The 23,447-nt window shown below is 40.5% G+C and overlaps 3 protein-coding genes across 4 annotated transcripts in view; all 3 read right to left on the bottom strand.

The window, feature by feature from the left end:
- Window positions 1-315: 315 nt before the first annotated feature.
- LOC102302743 (monocyte to macrophage differentiation factor 2) lies at window positions 316-10,245 on the bottom strand. Its single transcript, XM_042223859.1, has 7 exons — window positions 8,410-10,245; window positions 3,378-3,459; window positions 3,012-3,172; window positions 2,783-2,857; window positions 920-1,021; window positions 708-777; window positions 316-617 (listed from the first exon to the last, which is right to left on the bottom strand). Exons 1-7 carry the CDS (start codon window positions 8,421-8,423, stop codon window positions 411-413), a joined length of 711 nt encoding a protein of 236 aa, XP_042079793.1. The 5' UTR covers window positions 8,424-10,245; the 3' UTR covers window positions 316-410.
- Window positions 10,246-10,577: 332 nt separating this feature from the next.
- arpc1b (actin related protein 2/3 complex, subunit 1B) lies at window positions 10,578-15,767 on the bottom strand. Its single transcript, XM_005929307.3, has 10 exons — window positions 15,571-15,767; window positions 14,925-15,058; window positions 14,058-14,162; window positions 12,585-12,807; window positions 12,383-12,490; window positions 11,976-12,212; window positions 11,809-11,884; window positions 11,355-11,554; window positions 11,078-11,168; window positions 10,578-10,992 (listed from the first exon to the last, which is right to left on the bottom strand). Exons 2-10 carry the CDS (start codon window positions 14,986-14,988, stop codon window positions 10,954-10,956), a joined length of 1,143 nt encoding a protein of 380 aa, XP_005929369.1. The 5' UTR covers window positions 14,989-15,058; window positions 15,571-15,767; the 3' UTR covers window positions 10,578-10,953.
- Window positions 15,768-19,896: 4,129 nt separating this feature from the next.
- The window catches only part of arpc1a (actin related protein 2/3 complex, subunit 1A), a 6,793-nt gene continuing 3,242 nt past the window's right edge, over window positions 19,897-23,447 (bottom strand). For both annotated transcript variants that reach the window (XM_005929308.3, XM_005929309.2), the window contains exons 7-11: window positions 23,246-23,354; window positions 22,484-22,559; window positions 22,197-22,390; window positions 20,815-20,905; window positions 19,897-20,720 (exon numbers count right to left, since the gene is read on the bottom strand). In XM_005929308.3, the coding sequence (XP_005929370.1) occupies window positions 20,682-20,720; window positions 20,815-20,905; window positions 22,197-22,390; window positions 22,484-22,559; window positions 23,246-23,354 (509 nt within the window). In that variant the 3' untranslated portion in view covers window positions 19,897-20,681. The remainder of the gene's footprint in view (window positions 20,721-20,814; window positions 20,906-22,196; window positions 22,391-22,483; window positions 22,560-23,245; window positions 23,355-23,447) is intronic.

Genomic DNA, 23,447 nt, shown 5'->3' with positions numbered 1-23,447 from the left:
TACATTATTTTATGCTATTTCAGCACACTGATGTGATTTTATTTTATCCTCAAAGAAAAAGTAAAGTAGTTTAAATTGCTTTTTAAAGGTGCTATTTTTAGAAAAGTAGGAGTGTGAAGACGATGCAAAAGATTTAATTTGGATTTGGACCCGTTTTACCCATTCATTCACTGGCTGCTTGAAGGCAACTTTTTGGTGATAAACATGGAAATGTTAGACATTTCGAACTGATGAGAGGGACCTGAATGCACCATTAGTTTTGGTTTCTGTCACACTGATAAGTGCATGTTTACCCCCACCCCCCCCCACCCCCATCCCCCCACCTTCAACATGAGGCAGCCCCTGAATGTGGACAGCCCCTCGTATCCGCTCAAAAACAGGAGTTACTTCCTGTGAGGTCAGTGCTGATGTCATCTGGAGGTGTGGACCTGGTGGTTGGGTGGCTGGGCGTAGAGGTACTTCCAGATGGCGTAGTAATGTATGGCTGCTCCCATAGCTACAAACATGTGCCAAATAGCGTGAGCGAATGGGACAATGCCGTCACTTTTGAAGAAGACTATCCCCAAACAGTAGCAGGCCCCGCCGACCAGCAGCTCACACAACCCGGACTGCTCCGGCTGAGAAGAGGCATTAAGTTTATTATTTTTAAACTGTTTAATGGGTCATTTTAAACCCAATCAAGCAGCAGAAAATGTGAGTGGCCTCACCATTGAGAGGATGACCAGGGCAGGAAAAACTCCCATCACTGTGTAGCAGATCAACTCCATGAGCTTATACCTACGACAGCAATGGGTTACTGAGCATGGGTGTTACTGAGCGTAAAGTTAGGCAATCTTAATAACAGCTTGGAAAAAGCTTAATCAATTTTAAAAGAAGTTTAAATATTTGACATACTAAGAAAATAAATATGTGAGCAGACCTCTCATGGAAGAAGAAGACGTAGGTGGTTCCAAAAGACGCCATGACCCAAACTAACCAGCGCATGTGACACGCCCAGGGACCCAGCTCTCGCAGGTTTAGCCTGTTTAAATAATCAATCAATCAATCAATCAATCAATCAATCAATCAATCAATCAATCAATCAATCAATCAATCAATCAATCAAAAAAAAATGCCATCTACACGTGCAGTTTTGAAAAAATATCTCTGTCCACATGTAAACGCTAAAAGTAAAAGGGAGGGAAAGACTAAACAGGGTTTTGTACCCTTACAAAACCTTAAGTACTTCAGTAAAGTTTTTGTTTTGCTGGAAAAGCAGCTAATTTTGAAACGCCTTCAGCATTTCAAATGTTAATTACTAAAGACAGTATTTTGATTGGTATAGAATCACAACTTAGGAATGAACAAAATGCATATAGCGTACATAAATTAAAATTTTTCAAAAAAGTAAATTTATTCAAAACCGACGTTGGGATTTGGGTTGTGACAGTGTCTGTGTTGAATGTAGAGGCGCCCGAGTGAACTTCGAACGCCTCTGTCTTTCTAAATGGAGGGACAGTAATTGCTGTTTTACGTGTGTATACTTACATATACACACGTAAAACTGCAGTAAAACTGCAGATAGTCAGAGTAACAGCAATGGTAGTTTGTCTATATCCACTATTTTAGAAATTAATGTCATGTAAACAATAACGTGGCGCACAGCGTCACGTCAAAAAAGGCACATACCTTTGACAATGCATGACGAAATCTCATGGATTCATCTTCTAATTGCAGATCTTTTAAAATACAGCATGATGTTTATTTTTTAAACTATTATTCCAATCAGCTCATAAAACAGGATATGCTTTGGCTAACTTGTCACTGATAAGATCCTAAGTTTGCAGTGTTAATTTCGCTGACCAATAATTTTCACCACCAACCTTTTTTTTCTTATGGTAAATGGATCTTATATAGCGCTTTTCTACTCTTCTGAGCACTCAAAGCGCTTTACACAACTTGTGCATTCACCCAAGCACATTGTTTCTTAGTGCTTTCTAAGTAGCATTCACACACTCATACTCCGATGGATGCATCGGAGAGCAATTTGGGGTTAGTATCTTGCCCAAGGATATTTGGCATGCAGACTAGGGGAAGCCAGGAATCGAACCACCAACCTTCCGATCAGTAGATGACCTGCTCTACCGCCTGAGCTACAGCCACCCTTATAAAAACAAGATAATAACTAAACAAAACAGAAACACAAAACAGGACAAAAACCAGGCTAAAACGTATTGACACTTTTGCCTCCAAATAAAAATGAGATGAAAATGAAAATCTTCTGATGACATGAAATCCAATCAGAACTAATGGACGCTTTGTAAACCGCGTAGAGCAGTTTTCACCGTTAACACCAATTTTAAGTCAGATCCACTTGCTTGTCACATTTGATTAAAAAGAAAAGAAGGGGGGGGGGAGATAATAATAATGTCATCTTTTATTTACAGTCTATGTAACTTAATCATGACTGACAACAGGAGGGTGCATAGATTTTCTCACAACGGACCCAGACTGAGGATTAGTTTCCTTGCAGTTAGCTCAACAAACACTCTCTGAGTGCCAGTTATTGGAAACACTATTTGCTATCTGTAATATGTGCAGGTGGTGGTGGTTGTTGGGGGTTCTGTGTTATGTCTGTTGCTGTTATGTTGATTTTAATCATCTTTTGTGTGTTTATTCATATTCAGAGCCCCTTGTACCACAAGTGTTGAAATGAGCTATATAAATAAAATTTGAATAATGTACTTACTTATATATACAGTTTACACACACCCACACACGCCTAGCAGGCTAGTTTGTTTACCAAGGGGCGTAGGAAGCAGCGATGAAGAAATAGATCACCATCCTGTCACACATGTGAAAACACTGCTCCACAGACCTGAAGAGGGAGCAGAAACAGCTCAGAAACGACTCAGTGACACTGTTTAGATATGAAACATCATTATTAAAAATGATATATTTAAAATAATCCAATGCATCACAGATATTGTGCTACAATGTATATATGTGGGTGTGTGTATATAAGTATATACCGTAAGTGGCTCTTCTTCCAGGCCACAGTGTGGAAGAGGGTGGAGATGATGAAGAGTGAGCTGAGCCCCGCCCCATACACCCAGGCTGACAGCCGCTCCCATTGGTCCTCTGACTGGAAGTGCAACACTGAGCTTCCCAGCAGGCTGGGGATTATCCACAACTAAATGAATTCATAGCATAAATGAAACATGAGGCACAAAGAGGCAGGCAGGCAGGACTGACTGTAAACACGAGCATGATGCTGCTGATGTTATGTAATGATGATTTTTCTTATTTTCACTGGGTTTAATGATCACTTTCTGTGTGTGTGTGTGTGTGTGTGTGTGTGTGTGTGTGTGTGTGTGTGTGTGTGTATGCACATTTACCGCATGCGTGGCACAATTGGCAGCATGCTCATATTCGGTGGGCTGGTATCTCTTGTTAGGAGGAACACGATTGTTCATATACCTGCAAATGATCACATTTATTAACAATTTTACTGTGCAATACTTAGCTGAAATTTATATAATAGTGTAATAACTAGGGTGGTAATGATGTGGTGATAATTCCAGTTAGTGACAACACAGTAAAATGTTGTTAACAGTTTGATAACCTGTGTGTATTAAAATGATAATTTCCCATTGCTCATCAATAGGCTATTGTATATTATCTTCTAATTATATGCATGAAGGTTAGTATTATGTGGTTATTATCTCCTTTTTCACACAGCAAGGTAGTTTGCTCCCAGTTATTACTCTTTTTAAATTCCACTGGCCTTCTGGGACCTGTCCAGTCTGGATTTAAAGCCAGGTATTAAAGTTATAGCTTTGAAACAATTTAATTCCCATCTTAAACACAGAGCCTTCCTTTCCTGTCTCCTGAGTTCACTCCTGTTCTTTACGGAGTCCCCCAAGTGTCTGTTTTGGGTTCACTTTTCCTGGCTCTATAACTCCTCTTCTTGAATCCTTAATGGAAATCAAGAGCTAATTCATTCATTCTTAGTTCCTATAAATTGGGAGGTTCTTTTTCTCTTCCTTATAAACTGTGTCCCCTCTCTCTCTGTGTTAAGTCTCATGTGAAGAATCTGGATCCTGAGCTACGTTTTAACAAACAAATTGTCATCTGTTGTCAAAACAGAGCTTTATCGTCAAATATTTCAAATATTTTCTATTTAATCCTTACACAGAAAAAGTAATTCAAGCCTGTTGCCTGTTGTTATAATTTGCTGTATTGTGGTCTCCTTTAGAAGTTTCTATCTTGCCTCCAGTTACTTCAAAATGCTGCATCTAGACTTAACTGGTGCTAAGAAATTAGATCATATCATTCCCATAATGGCTTCACTACATTTTGTCCCTTTCCATTTAAGAATTAAATTCAAGATGTATAAATAGTTTTTAAAGCTCTCACTGGTCAGGCACTCACCTATATGATTTCTCTTATTTACCTTCACACAATCCCTCTTTTCTTAGATATAGTGACAAGCTCTGACTTCGTGTTCTCTGTTCTGGGCTCAAACAGATGGAAGGACTTTCTCAGTTGCATCCATCATCGTGGAACCAGCTTCCTGTGTTCATTGCAAGTGCTCCAATTATTGCCGTCTTTAAATCTGAAAACATAGCTGTATTTCATGGTATTCTTGGGTTCATAATCTGAAACTGGTGGTGGTTATTTTGTATTGTGGGCACATTTAAATTTGTGATCTTGTACTATTATTTTTGAAGTTTTTATTGTTTTGTGCAGCTCTTTGGACAGTTTTTTTAACTGTGCGTTACAAATTTTTGATTATTACACCACTATTATCATGTTATTACTGAGCTGTACTATAAAGTGCTACCTTTCTTTTTATTACAGGCAGCAGCATTTATGCAAATGACACATTTCACATTTGCTATTTTAAATGCTTCATCATCTTAACATCTACACTTAAAAATACATACAAACTGGGTCGCTCATTAACCGAAGCCAAAGGTCTCCATCATACAAATGGATCTGTTCAGACTTAGTGGTCATTTATGCAAATATGCAAAATTTGAATTTTAAGCAATATTGCTGTTTTGTAATTATTTACTCATTAACTTTACTCTTTCCTTTATAAATAATATAACAGAAACAGTACATGTAATTTGGCATTAAAAAAATTTCACACACACACTCCAAAAAATTCTCAGTCTGAATTTATGGCAATATTTAATGAAATATGTATTCTATAGAAATGGGTATTTCAGTTTAAGCTGTTAGGTGTTGTTTTGAAATATACCTCGGATGTTACTGGGGTTTATGGAGCACATGTTGCTTGCTTAAAGGTCAGTTTAAAAAAATAAAATAAAATTGGACTCTTTGCATAATCCATATTTCAATATGTTCCTTTTTTCCTTACACTTAACTCATCCTTTGACTGAAACAAGCTGTTCTCGCTTTACGCCAACTGTTTTCTAATTGACTGCTCCTCACAAGGTTTGAACAACAGGTGGGCGGGGCTTTGAGTCTAACAGCCAAGCCTGGGAGTGCGTCAGGATGATCAAATTAGGTTATCTACTCTCACTGACATGATACAAAATCAAGGGTAAAAAAAATCAGTCTGAAGCCTGAGCTATTGGCCAACATTTGTTGTACATACACTAATGTAATTATTTGAGGCTTTGTCCATGTTTGTAATGAGCATCTGGCATTGCAACAGAATTTATATAACAAGAGTAATGGGTCCACTTTAATAGGACTTTGTAGAATTAAGCTGCAGACCATATTTACTGTGTATGATATTTAAACCCACTTGTATCTCAATGCTAACAATCCACCCCACCCTCTTGTTTCGCTTAGCAACGCTACTACATGCTTCAACTTGTTACCATGACTGCCGTTGCCTGGCAACAGTGGGTAGCCACAGAGCGACTGAAGCAGAGGTTTGATCTCTTTCAGAAACGGCTCACACATACAACCATGCCCACATTTTCTCACATACACACGCACACTCCGATCTGTTCGTTTGATTGCGAACACTCAGTACAGAAACTCAAACAGTTCAGGAGGTAGCACCCTGACAGTGATGTCACTGTTGTCATGGAAACCACAGGCAGGGATTGTCCTCCCCTCTTCCCTACAATAGAAAACTCCTCGCTGCTTTCATCTTTCTTTCTTCGCCTCTCTTTCCTCCTCCCTCTCCCGTTCCCCCACCATGGCTCCTCTCTGCTTCCCAATGATGAAATTAACATGCAGGGAAGGCAAATGACGTCTTTGCAGACACACAAAATGTAAGCATGTGCACATCCACATGTTGTAAGTCGTAAGACATGAAAAAGAAGGAAAGGGAATACCGCTCAGAACCTCAAAGAATCCATTTGTTTTTATGAAATGCCCCCAACAGCTAATTATGCTGTCTATCTGAGGAGCTGTGCATGCATGCGGCTGCAGAAACAATACTTCTAAATAATCTAAAAAGAGGAATATCACAGCTGTGGGTATATGCATGGTTGTTGTCAAAATGCTGATAAGACATTCATGATCCTTCATGAACATATATACACAAGGAGAACTAAAGAAAGATGATGTAAAAAGGATGGCAGCACCTTTCACTTCCCTTTCTCCTCCATTTGCTGCTTTGTTTTTCAGAGTGACACTCATTAGGAGCTATTAATACTAACCGGCCCAGCCCAGAAACACCGTCTTGTCCCAAATAAAAGACTTCCCCACCCTGTATCCAACACTGGCCTCACACTGTCTGGCTTACTCTCTGTAGTGCGCACACATACAAGTGTGTGTCAGTGCCAGGCCCAGCAGGCCTGGTCAGGTCATTAATGACTTTATCAAGCTGGCTGATAATTAGCAGGCCAGAGGCCAGGCAGAGGGACACACTCATGGGGCAGAGCAGAGCTGTGGAAACCCCGTGACATCTCTGCGTCTCTGTGGTCTAAATGAACCGTGAAGACCTCGGTCCAGTTAACACCGGACATGAATTAACACTGCTTTACTTCATAGGTCTTTGTGCTATCATGTATATCTATAATAAAGTTAACATCCACACACTGCTGAAAACAGTTGCCATATAACTGTTTTTCTTTGTTATAGCACTGTAAATCAAACAGGTCTTGGATTAAATTAGACAGTATATAGATTAAAGAACCACAATGGTGATTTAAATCTGATCATTTAAGCTATATATCCTAGTAAACCTAACTGCAAAAAGCTGGGAAAATATGATCTATCAGCTATTTCAAAACTTTTGAGATTACCCCCCGTCTTGTCACGCTAATACATCCAAAGGCCAAAAACATTTCTTTTTTAAACTGATACACAACATAGAGAAGCTGCAGTTAGTCACAGCTGTGAAGATAAACCACTGGAAATTTCATTCTGGGTTTTTTTTGTTAAGGCTCCTCTGACGTCTTGATTGAATCATTTAATCGTTTTGGTGTTTCCTTAGAAAAAGCCAGCCCGGGTCCTGTGGCAGGAAGTTGTGACGGGTACATGTTCGACAGCGCTTGAATGAATAAATGAATCTAGAAATGTTACATAACAAAAGTAACCACCACACGCTTCCTTAAAGTGCCCTGCATTGTGAAGCAGCTAAAAAATATATTTAGCTGTGATGTACTCATAAAAGACAACTGACATCATATCTGATTAAAAGAAGCAGCATGATAATTTCGCCTCAGCCCATAATGTGGCACACATGACTTCATGTGTGAGCTGTGGGAATTACAGTCTCTGCTCCCGAGATGGAACAAATACTACTCCCACAATTGCCTCAGTTGGCCTATTTTTTGAAGCAAATAATAATAATAATAAAGTATCTCTCTATATATACCTATGACTCTATGTTGGAAGCATTTTTTTTAACATCAATTCAGTTTGGTTGGGTTTGGAGCTAAAAACAAGACCACTAAACATATAACTCAGAGTGTGGAAGTTGTAATGGACAGCGAACAGAACAGATGATCAGCTGATTCATAGCATAAAAGCAGTCAGCAGATTAGCAGAGCATGAGCTGAGAATGAAAATAATTCTGAGTTGCAACATTGGTCTACTTCGTTTGTCCTCGGGACAGCCTCAGCCTAGATCCAGTTGGCTTCTGTGTGCCAGATATTAAATAAAGTTGAAAAGGCTGAGGAAGAGGAGGGGGTGGCTTTTCCTCTGTGTCACAAAGATCACAGGGAAAGAGGAAAAAGGAAGAAGTAGCAAGATGAAGAGGAGGGGGAAGTGGCAGGTTGTGTGTTTTCTTAAAATAAAATAAGAAATAAAAGAAATCCTAAGCTTGAATATAGAAATTTGAAAAAGATACATCACTAATTATGAGACATGCAGAAAATAGTTATTTACAGCTGGTTCCCAATGAGCATCCTGGACCTCATCATCATCACTACCAAAAAGCAGCCTTTCTGTTCATCTCCAGTCTCTAACCGTATATTGAATGAGCTCACCCACCTTACAAGATTCATTTACAGAGGAAATAGGCAACAGTTGACGGCAGACAGACAGTGTGGCCAAAGCCTGAATCCCCCTGTGAGTGATGGGCGAGTTGGCCGCCGATAATTGATTAGTTCAGCGTTCAGATCTGCAGCGAGGAGGTTTAATGGAAGGTAACGAGCACGTCGCCTTTTCACCGTCGTCGTCTTATCCACATCTCAAGCAGCACTGGGAGACGCATGCATCCCGACCCAGCCGCCTCCAGAGGGTCCAGTCCGGAAGTGTGGGCGTCAGTGGGGGGACGAGGGGATGAGTCTCAGTCGGTGCTGATGCTTGCTCGCTCTTTCTCTCTCTCTGTCTTTCTCTCTCTCTCCCCGCCGGTTCACCTCATCACGACTCGGTGAGGGGGGCTGTTCTTCATCACTGAAGGCTGCCACATCATTCTGTGATGAGGGGCTGATTCAGAGGCAAGTCGTGCCTGCAGTTCCTGCTTTGGTCTCTAGGTGGAGGCGCAGGCGCGCTCTCAGGGACTGGTATTATGTAATAAGGCGACGACGTTAACGCATCTAATTATCGAGTCAGAGAAGGATTATTTAAAGTGACACTCAGCTACGGCTCCTAGTCTGCGCGGCGTTTTACCAGGTATGAACAATATAACCCCGTGACGTCACTGTGATGTCATCTGGCTGGGTCTTCAGTGTTCCTTAAGACACATAGAGACTTTTGCTGCTAATATGTGGACTGTCGCTTTTTAATAAAGAACCAGATATCTTGAATATACAAGATTTTAATTACAAAATCTGAATGTAATTATAAAAACATCTCATTTATGTAATTTTCTGTTTCTGTGGGGGAATTAATGAGATATGCTACAGGAACCAAGTGGGGCAGAAATAGCTCCTCACACTGACACGTTTTTCAGTTATCTATTTATTTACTGGCAGCCCCTTACATACATTACAGGTCAGAATATCTCCCCCTTTGATGCTTCAGTCTTGACTATTTTATCATTTCAAACCTGACCTTGGCAGGTCGCTTGAACTTAGGAAAAGGCAGGAGGTCTGATAGCTGATAGGTGTCCTCTGTTTTTGGCTTTTTTTATTTTACTCAGAGGGATACTTTTTGTTCCACCTGATCTATTGGAAAACTATTAATTATAAATATATATTGTATGGTTAATTGCTAAATATTCACTGCTGACACCTGGGAGTTTCATGTCACAGTTAATTTAAAAAAAATTAAGAGTTTGAGCACTATAGAGGAAGATAAAAAAGTATTTGATTCGATTTTTTTTAAACATCAACAAGACCAAAACACACTTGTAAGTTTGTGCAGCAGGATGTTTTCCCATCAATCGATGAGCAGCTACAACGGCAACAGCTTAGACAGTATTGTACCTGTATTAACAATCTAATAGCATCGATCTATCACGTGAGACACTGCAGTGGATGAGGAGATGTGCATTTGGCTGAAAACCCATCAGTGCTTTTAAAGAACCGGGACTGAATACAGGAGTATGTGGAGTCATGTTGATCCTGTGTCTCACATACAAATGTTCATTACTCTTAGACAGTGGGGTTTGAAAGTAGTAGGGATGGGTAAACTCAACATTACAGATGTAATAATCCCACGTTTCTGTCCACCTGATTCGACCTACAGTTTACAGGCACGACAGCAGCAACAGGAATTCTTGCTGTTCGCTTTAACTGAAAGACTCGGTGAGATAAGACATTTGGTCTGAAGAGGTTAACGAATTGATTGCTTTAATGAAACGTGAGTATAGCAGGGCATCGCCAAACTGTCTGATATATAACACCAAGAAGTTGTAAAATTGCTGTTTTGTACTCATGGCGGGTTTTTCAAACTTGTGTTCGTTAATTTTAAGCATTATGTTATCTAACCAGTACGTTTTAGGATGTAAATTTTATAAAAATGGAATAATATATTACATTACAACATTGTTTTTATACAAAATATTAGCTTTTCCCCAGGTTAGAAAAAAATTATCTCATCTGCGTCACACGAGACAGCAACTTTTCTCAGTTAAAACTGTAAGTGTTCGAACTTTGAACTTAAGTTGTCCATCTGTACAGACAAATAAACAATGAGCTGAAAGGTTCAAAGTCCTTAATCCAGATTTAAACAGACGTAAACACACACACACACACGAACCAGATTCTACTGAGCACTTTAACAGTAATCTTTTATTAAATGCATATTATGACCAGCATAAGCGTTTAACAATTATTGCAGCATTTCATTCTGATTAATAGAAAATGCCTGCTTTAAGCAGTCAGCTCAGGCTGAGCTCTAATCTAAGTCATTAAGTACCGTTTGCAGACATGTGGTCAGTCCCTCTGTATACAGCACTGAATGTAACAAGCTCAGCATAAAGCTTCAGAGAGATCGCAAACACTGTTTGAACTGAAGTCTGCTCGTTGAACCTGCATATATAAAAAATATACCTGATTAAAATAAGGCCAAGAAGCTTTGGGTAATAAGGCAGCAGTTTTTCTCCATAACTCCGGGAGCAACTTTGGTCGGAGAAATGTAAACTTCAGTTTAGACTATCTTCAAGTCCTTCATGGCAGACTCCAGAGACTGAAAAGACATTGACAGACATGTGAAATCACTGTGGTAGTCAATACCTGGCAATCCTGCACGTCTGTGTCTGTCTGTGTGTTACCTTGACATCCCAAATGCCCATTCCTCCATCCATACCAGTGGTGCAGAATTTGGTGCACTGGTTTCTTCCTCCTTCCAGCACAGAGATTTGGCTGAAATATTGTTTGAGACGTGAGAAAGCCAAGTAGTAACATATCATTTGTTTTAGGGTTTTCATAGCTGTATTTAAAAAAAAATATCACTTTAACCAAATCCCCTCTCATACCCAACCACACATCACCACTCGCTTTTTGGGGGTTTTAATTTTCATGGATACGAAGCATTTGTTTTCTCCTGACCTGATGCTGTTCTTGTGGAGAGTGTTCAGGTCCTTGTCGGTGTTCTGGGTCTCCGAGGCTCGACGGTCCAGGTTCTGAAAGCGCTCCCTGGCGCTGATGCCCTTTTGGGCCGCCTGCTTAGGAACATCCAGTTTGCCACCAAATGTCAAGCTGCCTTTGGCACCGTCATACACAAACAGCACCGGGTAACAATCATGGCCCTGGAGGAAAAGACATACAAAAGAAGATATTACAATATCAGGTTGGAAATATGAGAGACTAGACTCTTGTTTGTTATTCTGGATGCTAGAATAAATAGCGCTTTCTGGCTGTAGCCAGAAAGCGCTATTTATTCATTTATTTACATTATTTATATGGAGACACTGGGCCAGAAAAGTTTGGGATATAAAATTATAAAATTACTTTAAATTAAATTAAAGGAACTGTTGTGTGTGCTGAATAAATGAATACTCACAGCTGCTACCAAGCTGTTCTCAGTAATGAAGGTGACACACAGCAGAGGAAGTGTCTCCGAGCTGAGACTGGTCAACCTGTGGAAGTTGTAGCAAAAAGTCAGAGTGGAGCACACAAAGCAATGTAAACATACAACACGCCCAGCTACACTGCTCTGCCTTCACTTACGTGCCGTTCTTGCCGCCCTCGGACACACAAAGAGTTGAGTCATGGGAGGTCCAGGCCAGGCGGTTGCCAGAGTGTGAGAAGCACACGCTGTGCACCCAGCCGCCGCTTCCTCCTGAAGTCTGAGCTGCTGCTGGAGACCCTCCGGACTCAAAGAGCAACTCCCCAAAGGGCATCTTGCTACCCCAGGGAGTGGGCCCAGGCTTCTCCTCCACCTCCTTTATGTAGGCTGAAAACACTCTGTGAGAGTGAGGGTGGAGATATATTGTTATTTTGAAACCCACATGCCATATATCATGGACTGTATGAGGATTTTCCTTTTTTATATATCTAGGAGTAGCGTCAGTGTTAGGCTGCACACGAAGCTTTAATTTTAATAAAGCTGAAAGCTAAGTCTGTCTGTGACATACCTGCATTTGAAATCGCAGGATCCAGCAGCCAGCAGGGCGTTGTTGGGGTGCCAGTCCAAACTCAGGATTGTAGAGCGGATCGGCTTCTTAATGTGCTTACACACCCACCTGCAGATAACAAGAGATGGTTGCTAAACTCTCTCCAAGGACGCTTCTTAGTATTCAAATAAAGCTTTCTGCGTATATTAGTGAATTCGCTCACCAGTCGTTTTCCTGCTCAAAATAGCAGACGGAGATGAGACGAGAGCCGCTGCCAACAGCAAATTTGTTCTCTTTAGGTGACCATTTCACACAGCGAGCGGCACGGTTGATCCTGAGGATGACCAGGGTGGGCTTCCACGTTCCCTCTTTCAGGGTCCACACGTAGGCGTTACGGTCCGCGCCACAGGTAACTATGCGATTACTTTCCGGAGCCCAATCGATACCTGCGAGATTTTTTTTTTAAAAACTCTCAGGAACACATTTCCACTCACTTCTCTATATTACATCAAATAGGCAGAAAAGGAAGAAGAGCTCTGCTATTATCAACGTCTCAAATGCATCCAAAATAAATAATTGGCTAAAAATCTATAGAGTCTTTTTTCTTTATCTTCAAAGAGATAAAAGTAACTGTGCAGTGACTGGGATCTACTTTGATGTCTTTATACTTACTGGCAATCTACATAGCCAGCAGCTGATTAGAGTAGCTTAAGACAATGACAGGAAATTGTGAAACCAGTGAAGTCTCAGTAGAAGGAGCATACACTACAACAAAAGTATTGAGCCGCACCTTTCATATAACTCACTTACTTAGTTTGTGTTAAAGCTTAAAGTAATCCATTATTATGGGCATGGGCACTTTGATAGGGGCAGGTGTTAGCTGGTAGCTATGTGCTAGCTGTCACCTCTGCTAATCTAAGTCGCCCCTGGTGGAGTGTGGAGGTACTGCAGGTGGGCTGCAGTTACACCAGAAATTCACGTAAAAATTACTCACAAGTATGTACATTTATATATATTTATCTGCTCTTGTTTTGAAGTTTGTGTTCCAGTAGCAGGTGGGTCACACATTAGCCTAAATGCTTTCTATATGACTGGGTAGCATTAGCAATTTATAGACAACAGCCTGTGTTCTTTGTGTTTTTTGAATAAAATTTTCAAGGAAGTACATCACTTCCTCTTGTATTTTGATTAGACTAAAGATTAAAGATTGTGGTATTTCCTGGTTTTTAAGGAGGCCGCAGCACTCTTGACTTTGGGAATGGCTGATCTGATGCTTGACATTAAGCAATATGAGCATTAATAATCACATAGAGGTAGGGAAATGTTCCTACAGCTTGATTTATTTTGTACCACTGGATAAGGAAACCACAGATTTAGCAATACTGGAAAGCTGGATGGCCGTTTCCTTGATATCGATTTAGGCAGATCCCAAAAAATGATGGAAACTTGTGCTCGATGTCACAGAAAAACCTAAAGTATTCTACAAAATCTTGTATTTTCACTTTCAGAATTGGTGAACTTGAGTAGTGGCTCTGAGGTTTAGGGGTTAACACGTTCGTCTTACATGCAAACCAAACTTCAGTTGGTCTCAAGCCAGTGCTGCTTCCAAGACCAAACAAACATGCGGATCCGACCCTTTGGGAAATAAGGCAATGTCAGAAAGTCCCTAACTAGTTTTATTGTTGCTGTGTCTCACCTGTCACCTGCCCGTTGTGTTCCTTCAGCTCATGGATTTTGGTCCACTTGGTCCCATCTTTCTTATAGATGTGGACCTCGTGGTTGTTGGGACACAGGGCAATCTCTGTGGCGGAAACAAAGAAGTTTGTGTTTCAAACCATATCAGCACAGATGGTCAACCGTACGAACACAATATTCATCATGGACAAAGTACAGCGTGACTGACATGAGAAGCTTTACAGCGGGCTGCTCAGTGGGGAATAACACAGAAGAGCTGAGTGGGCACATGAGAAGAGAGAAATAAAAAAAAAAAACACTATATGTATGAGCCTGGAGGCAGCACACAGACACACAGCATCTTTAAATAGAAGGCGCACAAGACCTGCGACCTTTGTTTTTTGTAACGTTGTAGCAAAGGCTGCATGTTTTAGTCAGCAGATGAGTCAGTGAAGCAGTGTTTGTCCTAGAACAGCAGTGTGGCTTACTTCGGTGTGCATTTTTTTTTTTCACAGAATGACTAAACTGTTCATTTTGCAAACCTGAGTGAAACTCGAACAGCCTGGTTAAAGCGTCTCTTACATCCGCTTTGCCCAGAAACCAAAGCACTGATGAAAAACATCCATATAAGGCTCTGGTTTCCTCCAGCTAACGGAGTGTAAGAACCACTCAGAGAGGCCTACAGACGCCGCCGCCACTGTTACAGGAAACAGGAAATACCTTCTCCCACCTGGGAGCCAGTCGCAAACCTTGGGCTATTACACCATCTGTCACAGACTGTAGTCAGAGCAATATGCACCCATGATGTTGTGCTCAGCTCAAAGATGAGACCACTGGAAGTCACTGAAGAGCAAAAGAGTGACCAATCAGAGAGGGCGGGCAGACTTACGGGATCGATCTTTGTTCCAGGCATGGCAGCTAATTGGTTCCAGCAGGAAGCTGTGGTACGCCATGACCAATCAGATGTTAGAAGGAGATCAGGAAGTAGTAGGAGAGGAACCAGAGGCTGGTGGGCTGTCAAGTCTTTAAAAAAAAAACAGAAGTTGCATTTCATGTTGAAAGCAGGAAGTGTTGAAGTACACGAAGAAATGTAAAAGTCTTTTTATTGAATGAAACCGTGAAATGATCCAAAGTGTTTGATACGTAATGAACTGACTTAAACTCCATTTGTGGGTGAAACACGCTAAACTTATCTCACTCAGAGCGTGTTAATGAAATCCAGACTTTCAGAGGAATGACAGAAACTATGCAGGTCCAAGGTAACGGACATCCCCACAAAAAAAGAGAAAAAGACACTCAACCATTGGAGGAAGAAACCAGGGGAAAAAAATCAAATTTCTCTCATTTCTATCAGATACTTTACAAACACTAAAACACAAATGTGTGGGAAGCACGATTGCCTGTAGCACGCTTTGGATATTTCTTTGCAGAAAATGCATTATACTCAAATATGTGTGTGTGGGTGGGTGGGTGGGTGTGTGAGTGAGTGCCTAAGCACACTCAGTCAACTGTTAAACATTTTCTAGGCTACTTACCCCCGACGGCAGGACAGAGATGAATGGGTGAGCTGAAGAGATGGGAGAGAGTTTTTAAAAAAAAAAGAGCAGAGAAAGCAGAGGAAAGTAGCGGATCAAATAAAGTGGAGGGTGTTCAGCTCGCGGACTCTGGCCAGTCAACGCGAACGCCAACGACAGAGTGAGTGCAGGAAGAGAGAGAAGCTGAGCTGAAGAGAGAGAGGGGAGGAGAGGTCAGAGGGGGAAGTGGAGGAGGGTACAGTGAAGCTCAGAGAGGGGAGACAGGCAGGAAGTTTCTGCAGGTTTTTCAGTTCTGAGGGTGGAAATAAAGAAATCATGGGCGTGGCGTGAGAAATGTGAGAGAAGGGGGACCAAAACTGTACTTTTTCTTTAATTGAACTTTAACATTATTAAACAGGAACAGAAAAAAAGTGTTAAAAGTAGTAAAAGAGGGAGGGGCATAAACACAATACAATGTTATGCACAAAGGAGGAGGCTGAATCTGAGGGGGGAAGCAAAAAAAAAAAAAGGAAAAGAAAAGCATGAAAGACACGGAAAAGAAGGGGGAGGGGCGTACGGGGCTGTCTGCATAAAGAAAAAGGAGGAAGTGAAAGAAGAGGGAGGAATCTGCAGGGAGGAGAGGGTGGCATCAGGAGGAGAAAGGGGTTGGCTCTACACTGGATTTGCTATTATTTGTCTACCAGTTACATTATGTGTCCTGTTCTTCATTTATCTTCTTGTTATGATTAACCGCCAACTAGTTTTACCCGGTTGCATCACTGCAGTGCAACCTCAAACATTTAGATATGAAAACAAGTTAATTTGATTTTTATTGCACAATCACTTGCAAACAGTGTGTGTGGAAACCACTGGAGCTCTTGTTGTTGCGTTTATAGATCTGAAATCTTTTTTTACTGTAAGTCCAGTCAATGTTTCTTTGAACACTGACTGGACTACTACTTCATCTATTCATTAGACTTTAACTGCTATGTCAAAGCGTTTCTTTCAAGCTTTTAAAGAAGCACGTTGCCTTAATCACTTTTTTCTTGGCAGCAGCAGATTTTCCTTACTCCTCATAATTTCCATTTGGGATTAAAAGGAAAAGCATAAAACTGGCAGTTAGTGAGAGCCTTGAAGCTAAGGTTAAGACTGAGTTTCATGCCGTGCTGCTTACTTGTTTTATACGGGTGAGCTGCTCTGTTCACAGGTACTTTTGTTTCCAATTTGGAGTTAAGGAACTTCAAATGGGCCTAAATCTCACACACACTCATAAGACACTTCATTTAATTTCCCAACCTTTATTGGGAAACAGTGTATTATTTTCCTTTTTAATTTTGGGACTTTAATGACTTCAAATACTGCCAAAATACTGTCAACTCGTTTAACAAATTGCTTGTACAATTACAGTTAGACTGATTATGTGTGAGTATGTGTGGAAAGTAAAAAGGATATTTTAAAGATCCACAGTGGTAGTAGTTTCACCTAACGAGTGAAACACCCATTAACATGATCTTGGAAGGAGACACAAATTCCTTGTTAACACCAAGCACATCATATTTGGCACAGACCTCTATATTATCAGTGTGACTCACATGTAACTGAATGGTTTACAATTTAAATTGTCAGAAGGCTCAAAAATGTCCATTTTCTGGAAATTATTTCATGGTTGAGACTTTCAAGGGTTTCAAAAAAACAAAACGTGTTGACCCCTTGCGAATGAGGAAGCAGGTGAAGCCTTCTTTAACCTCCTAAGACCTGAACTCTTTCATGGCATGCATTTTTAATTTCTCTTTGCTATTTGGACTGATTGGGACCTGATAAATGTAAAAACAAAGAATTATCTTTTTACCTGATTTTACTCTAGAAGGTCCTGATATCCACATGTGACGACATTAGTTTTAAATTTCAATAGAAGATTGGGAGTATAATGTCCTCGTAAGCAATGTTCCCTCTAAGCTGCGCGCGTGCGCAATTGCGCACTGCTGGCACGGTCTCTGCGCACAGAAAATCTGCGTTGCGCACAAAAAAAATCTAACCTGAATTGAAATTAAAATTAAAACTTTAACAATTCTGTTTTGCAGTGTTAGTCAGTGAGTGACTGGCTGCTCCCGTATGGGATTAGAACGATGCCACCTTATCCCATAGTCCAGCCAATAATGCGATTCACATTCGTATATACGCAGCTAATCAACGTCGTTGACAGGCTATGACAGCGTCCTTATGTGCCGACACCGGTGTTTTAGCTAGCAAAGCGGCGTGGCTGATGTGGAGTGAAGCCACGTTAATGACAACGTGTACAACCATTGGAGATGTGAGCAGGACAGAAAAGTGTGGACTTTATACCAGTTTTTAAATTGTGTTGATACGGCCACGTAAAACCAGAGTTATGATAAAAATATCTGCAATGTTTGGTTTTCTTCCTGAATACTTCGTTGTTTATATTTACTGCAGGAAGAAAGGTAAAAACGGCGTTTTATAAGGAAAACGCTCGAAAGCCCCGCTGTGAGCAAAACAAACACTCCCCACCGCTTTCCAATTGGTCGAAAAATGTACCATGTCGACCAATCAAAACATGGCATTTAGTTGTTTAGGGAGGGGGGAAGTTTAGGAGTGACAGTTTGGGTGACGGCGTGTTTTGAGATGTGAGAGATTTGAGACGTTTAGCGCAAATCTTGTGTAGTTAGTGTGTAGTGTAGTCAATAGTTTTGTTGTGTGTGTCAGAACAATGAGGCGACTGCTGAATGTTACAGGTGTTACAGCAGTGATACATCTCCTGCTGTCAGGCCTGCAGGTATCAGGCTGTTGTTCTCCTTTATCTCATAGTGGACAGAAATTTTTTTTGGAGTGGCACAAATAATTTGTGTGGCATCAGATTTGATGCAGAACAGCTGATTGTTCTGTAAATAGTTTGAAATGTTTATTTAAAAAAACGCCTTGGCTGCATTTTTAGGTAAACAGCTGCAAAAAACGTTGTTTGCATAACTCAGTTACTTTTTTAAAGTACTATATATTAATTGCCCAACATTGGTCATTATATACTGTATTTTGCAGACGAGAGTTACAGCGCTCTCTACCAGACCACAGACTATACATACAAGTCATGAGCTTTATATATAAAAAAAAGAAAAGAAATTGTGTTTTCAAAATTGGAGTTCAAGTTATTTTTACTTCCAATAGTGTTAACATGCTACACAGGTCATGAACAAGATTTTTTTTTAATTTTCATTGTAAGTGGGCTAAAGCAGTTAATTAAAAGTAGTCTAACATAAATGTAAATGCTGTAATTTGATTATTTTAATAAACCATGTAACTTGGATGGATTCGATGCTGGCGTGACCACAGTGCACACGTCTAATGTTGCTCACAGTGGTCCAAGGGACCGCTCAGGGAGTTTGCTCAGACACGTGAAAAATTAGAGGGAACATTACTCGTAAGTGGATATCAGGCCCTTGTAGAGCAATATTTAGCATTGTGGTCTAGACAACCCAAAATGTGATGTCCACATATGTGGACATCAGGTCCTTTGAGGTTAAAGATATTTCTTTGATTTTTTTGAAATCTTAGAAGCATTATTTACTTTTGCACCAGCTTCGGGAAGCTGTAGGTTTTCATTTCTATCTCATCTGGTCATCTTGAAGTGCCAACAAAGACAATGAAAAAGATGACCCACGATAACACCCACTATTCAGTGCGTTCACATCCCAGAATGTTAGCGGCGTACTACGTCATCCCACTCATGATTCTTCACAATTTGCAGCTCACTGTAACAGGTAAAGTATGGGGGAAGAAAGCGATAAATTTGATTGTATTGGTTGGTTTGATTGTATTGTTGCACTGAATACAATAATGAGAATTAAAAATCCACAGAAGATTCAAGGAGTCTTGAAAACAGTCATATCCAGGACAACTCAATCCTGTTTCACTAAAATACTAGGATGAGAAGTTGATTCCTGTGAAACTGGTGAAAGGACCAAATATAAACCTTCAGCACAGTTTAAGTAAAGACCCAATAGGCGATCGATGCGTACACTTTTCAGTAAAACCTGAATACTCTAGGAGTAGCAATCTTAGTGAACTGTGGAGGGATGCCCAACTTGTTCGTCTGTCCTTCGGCTAAATGAGCTAAAAATCACTGCGGTGACGCCGACACAGAAAGAAGATATAACCTTGTTTACTAAAAATCCGCACAGAGAAACAATGTTCCAGAATTTTTCAGAAACTCCAAGATTTGCATTTAGCTGGGCCTTCACTAACCTATGACAAGCAGAAATATGGATTACATATTGTAATTTGACACACAAACTACCATCTGTCCACATACACAAAGGAAGAGCACAGTCATTTGAGTTGAGTACTGTAAATGTATTTCATCTTTATTTCATGTCTACTCATGGTCAGTTACATAGAAATCCTCCATCTTGTGTGGTTTTAGTGTAGGAGCTACAGAGCCTAGTGTTGGCCAGCTGTCACTCCACACAGAATTCAGACAGCTGCTTTCTCTCTCCACCATCAGATTCTGTACAACTCCCAAAAGCCAACACGCAACATGTACTCAGAATATCAGTAACCCCGGGTCCTAGTGAAAGCAAATTCGCCTGCTGAAGAATACGAACTATCCTCCAGTAAAACGTCTACTTTTGGTCTACTAAATGTTGATATTCCGAGAGCATGTTAAGGTTAGCCTGAGGTGGAATACAGTCTGATTTTGGATAAAATGCACCTTTTAGTGTTCAACTTTTGGTACAGGAGGTTAGAGAACATAAAAACACACATTTCACGTCACGTCTAATACGTGTCAGAGGACCTTCCCACTTTGACACCTGGTTAACCTTCGTTTAAAAACAAACAAAATGGGGGGGAAAAAAAAAATCAACAGTGAAGTCACACGTCAGCTCAGCGTGTGTAGTGAGTGTATGTGTGTGAGTGAGTTTAAGCACACACTCACAAGAGTGTGTTATGGTCTGATCAGTGCTTCAGCAGACACTCGATAAAGTATGTATGTTACTGGCTGCGTGGCGGGAGTGGAGGGAGGGCCGGGGTGAGACGGAAAAGGGGCAAGAGGGGTGAGGGCAGGGGAGGAAAAGGGGGAGAAGTGAGGCCGCAGCGTCTCTCCATTCATTCAAAAGGTTTCTTCACATAATGCGGAGACCCTGGATAGAAGCTTCTAGACTCTGAGGAGGAAAACACATGACAGAGAGTTAGTGATGGAAGACTCAGAAAAAGTTAACTCACAAAAAACAGAACACTGTTTCTGTGCATTTTTACCTTGAAGTCCCAAATGGTCATTGCTCCATCGATACCTGTGGTGCAGAACTTGCGACAATCCCTTTTGTCTCCCTCATAGATAGACACTTGGCTAAGAAACAAACACACAGGTGATGATGTTGACAAGCCTTTCTTGTTATCGTTGTGATCTTGGTGGGAAATTTGCTAAAATGCTTATCTGCTGCTAGTTAAATGGTAGTGGTGACAAAAAGGCTTTGGGAAGTCTGTGGGTGTGGCTGAAATATCACATATAAGATTCAGTAGGTGCTTTTAATCATTTTTTCCTGGTTGTTTTACACCTCTTTACCAGACACAATTTCACACTGTGTGCAATATTCAAATATAAATCGGACCTGCCTTTCTTCGCACATATTTTTGCGTGTCTCTTGTTTCCCTGTTTTTCTTTGAGTCCCTGCTTTCACCACATTCACTCCCTGCTAACAGGCTGAGGCGTGTTAGCAAATTACGATTGAGTAGATTCCATTCTGTGCAAACATTGCTACGACAGCATTCAAGATGCTGATCTTTGACTTGACCTACAAGTTTTGCAGCAGTAAACTCTTTAGAGGAAAACAAAAACAAAACTGAAGTCTGGAGCTCTTACTGTACTTCCAAAGTAACATGAATGATCTTATCACACTGAAGAAAGCAAACAAACTTGTTTCTCAGAATATATTGCAAAATATCAGCTAATTACTGCCAGTCCTCTTGGTCACATTTGAGTGTTGCAATGCCAAACTACACCTTAAAACAATAAAAGCACTACATAAATAAAACTTCTGACCTGTGACCTAGAGATTGAAACGCTTCCTGTTTGAAAACACGTAAAGCTAAGCAGATCTGACACCAGAGATCACCTGAGAATTAATTGAAATCAGCTGCTTATGGCTCTGCATTTTACTTTGAGTGATGAGTCATGTGTCTACGGCTCATCCAAATTTTGTCTGCACAATGTCTGATTGCTCACTAGAACCACATGAAGTGTGCACATTACCACAGACTACTGTATATACTTTTCAAACAGAGTATGTAAGGTTGTTGCAAAACCTGTTTTTATGTATAAAGAATAGAAATAATAATAATAATAATAATAGAAGTGGATGCCTAAAATCATCTGTTTTCTCAAACATGTGATGCCTAACAGCATTGATTCAACACTAAGTGCTCATTTACCAGCAAGCTAGTATTGATGAACTAAAATACTAGAGCCCAACATTAAAACCCATCTGTGTTTTGTACAGGCTAAAGTTTGGAGATGGGGTGTTGGTTAAAATGAATATGATTCATAATATAATTCAACTGCACCATAGCATATAGTCTCCAAAATTACCATTAAAATGTTTGCATTACCCATGTGTGCATTAGTTTTCTGGGTGACCTACGTGATGCTGTTCTGGTGCAGTGTGTCCAGGGCAGTGTTGCGGTCCTCAGTGGTGGCTCTCTTGTCCATGTTCCTGAAGCGCTCCATGGCAGAGATGTTCCTCTGGATGCTCTGCTTGGGGAGGTCGAGCTTTGTCACAAATGTCAGCGCTCCACCGTCGTCGCAACGGAACAGCATCGGACAACAGTCGTGACCCTGAGGAGGGAGACAGCAGAGTTACTACAGCGCTCCTGGATCACTAGAAATCTGTGCAAAGGAACATGCAGCCACCATATGCTTTATTCTTACCGCAGCTACTAGACTGTTCTCTGAAATAAAAATGACACTGAGCAGAGGAAGGAACTCCGTCTTCAGCTGTGAAGGACTAAACACAAACAAAATTAATTAATATGGTCCGAGTGGCTGATTCGATTGCACTTAAAAAGATAAAGAGAACACAGGCACAGGCTACTGAATACTATAGTTTAAAACACCCCAAAATTAATTGTAGCTAAAGAAAAAAAAATCATATACATTAAAGAAAAATATGGGATGGGTACCTTTGGCAACATGATGAGTGTGGGATAATTTTAAATGAATGAAAAGGGTTTTGTTTCAGATGAGATTGGGATGGATTCACTTCACTAACTGCTTTATGATTATGCAACAATGGTAATCTCTTTACTCAGTTTGCTTTAATGGCCACAACATTTGCCCTTTTGTGGTCAATGTTAAGAATTCAAAGTGCAAATTGTGTTTTTACCCCCTGCATTATTTTCTGTAACTTACTCACTTGAGATGATTGTTGTTGTTTTTTTTACATTTGCATTTTTTGCATAATCGCTGTTAGTGAATCTGTCAAATCCCACAATCAGGTGCGGAGACAACTCTAATTTCACGAGATGTGCTGACATTCAGACCCAACATCTATCAGGCGACACCATTATATATAATTGTGTATATAATTATATATATATTTATATAAGAAGTCAGCTTTAATTCTGACTTCTTATATAAAGAATGAGTAAACCATGTGCATTTTAGAAGAATACAGGTAACAACTAAACATACCTGGCAGTCTTAGAGCTGTCCACCACTGTGACAGTACTGTCATGGCTGACCCAGGCCAGACGGTTACCAGAAGCTGAAAAAGAGACAGAGTGGACCCAACCCCCTCCACCTAAGAAGGCACAAAACACACACAAATTGGTAAGTTCACAGAGCAACTGTAAAAGAATATCGACAAGGCTAAAAATAAATAAATAATTTTTTT

Source organism: Haplochromis burtoni, unplaced genomic scaffold, assembly GCF_018398535.1.
Source record: "Haplochromis burtoni strain Fernald_Lab_line unplaced genomic scaffold, NCSU_Asbu1 Contig_122, whole genome shotgun sequence".
Taxonomy (NCBI): Eukaryota; Metazoa; Chordata; class Actinopteri; order Cichliformes; family Cichlidae; genus Haplochromis; species Haplochromis burtoni.
This window is presented reverse-complemented; position numbering and strand designations above follow the sequence as displayed.

Coding starts and splice junctions, on each gene's coding strand:
- LOC102302743 (XM_042223859.1), bottom strand. Junction 3,173..3,377: donor CCAATTGTGCCACGCATGCG/GTAAATGTGCAT, acceptor GAATTCATTTAG/TTGTGGATAATCCCCAGCCT. Junction 2,858..3,011: donor TGGAAGAAGAGCCACTTACG/GTATATACTTAT, acceptor CTCCCTCTTCAG/GTCTGTGGAGCAGTGTTTTC.
- arpc1b (XM_005929307.3), bottom strand. CDS start 14,988: ATGGCGTACCACAGCTTCCTGCTGGAACCAATTAGCTGCCATGCCTGG. Junction 12,491..12,584: donor TTTGAGCAGGAAAACGACTG/GTGAGCGAATTC, acceptor TGTTATCTGCAG/GTGGGTGTGTAAGCACATTA. Junction 11,169..11,354: donor CTCCACAAGAACAGCATCAG/GTCAGGAGAAAA, acceptor ACAATATTTCAG/CCAAATCTCTGTGCTGGAAG.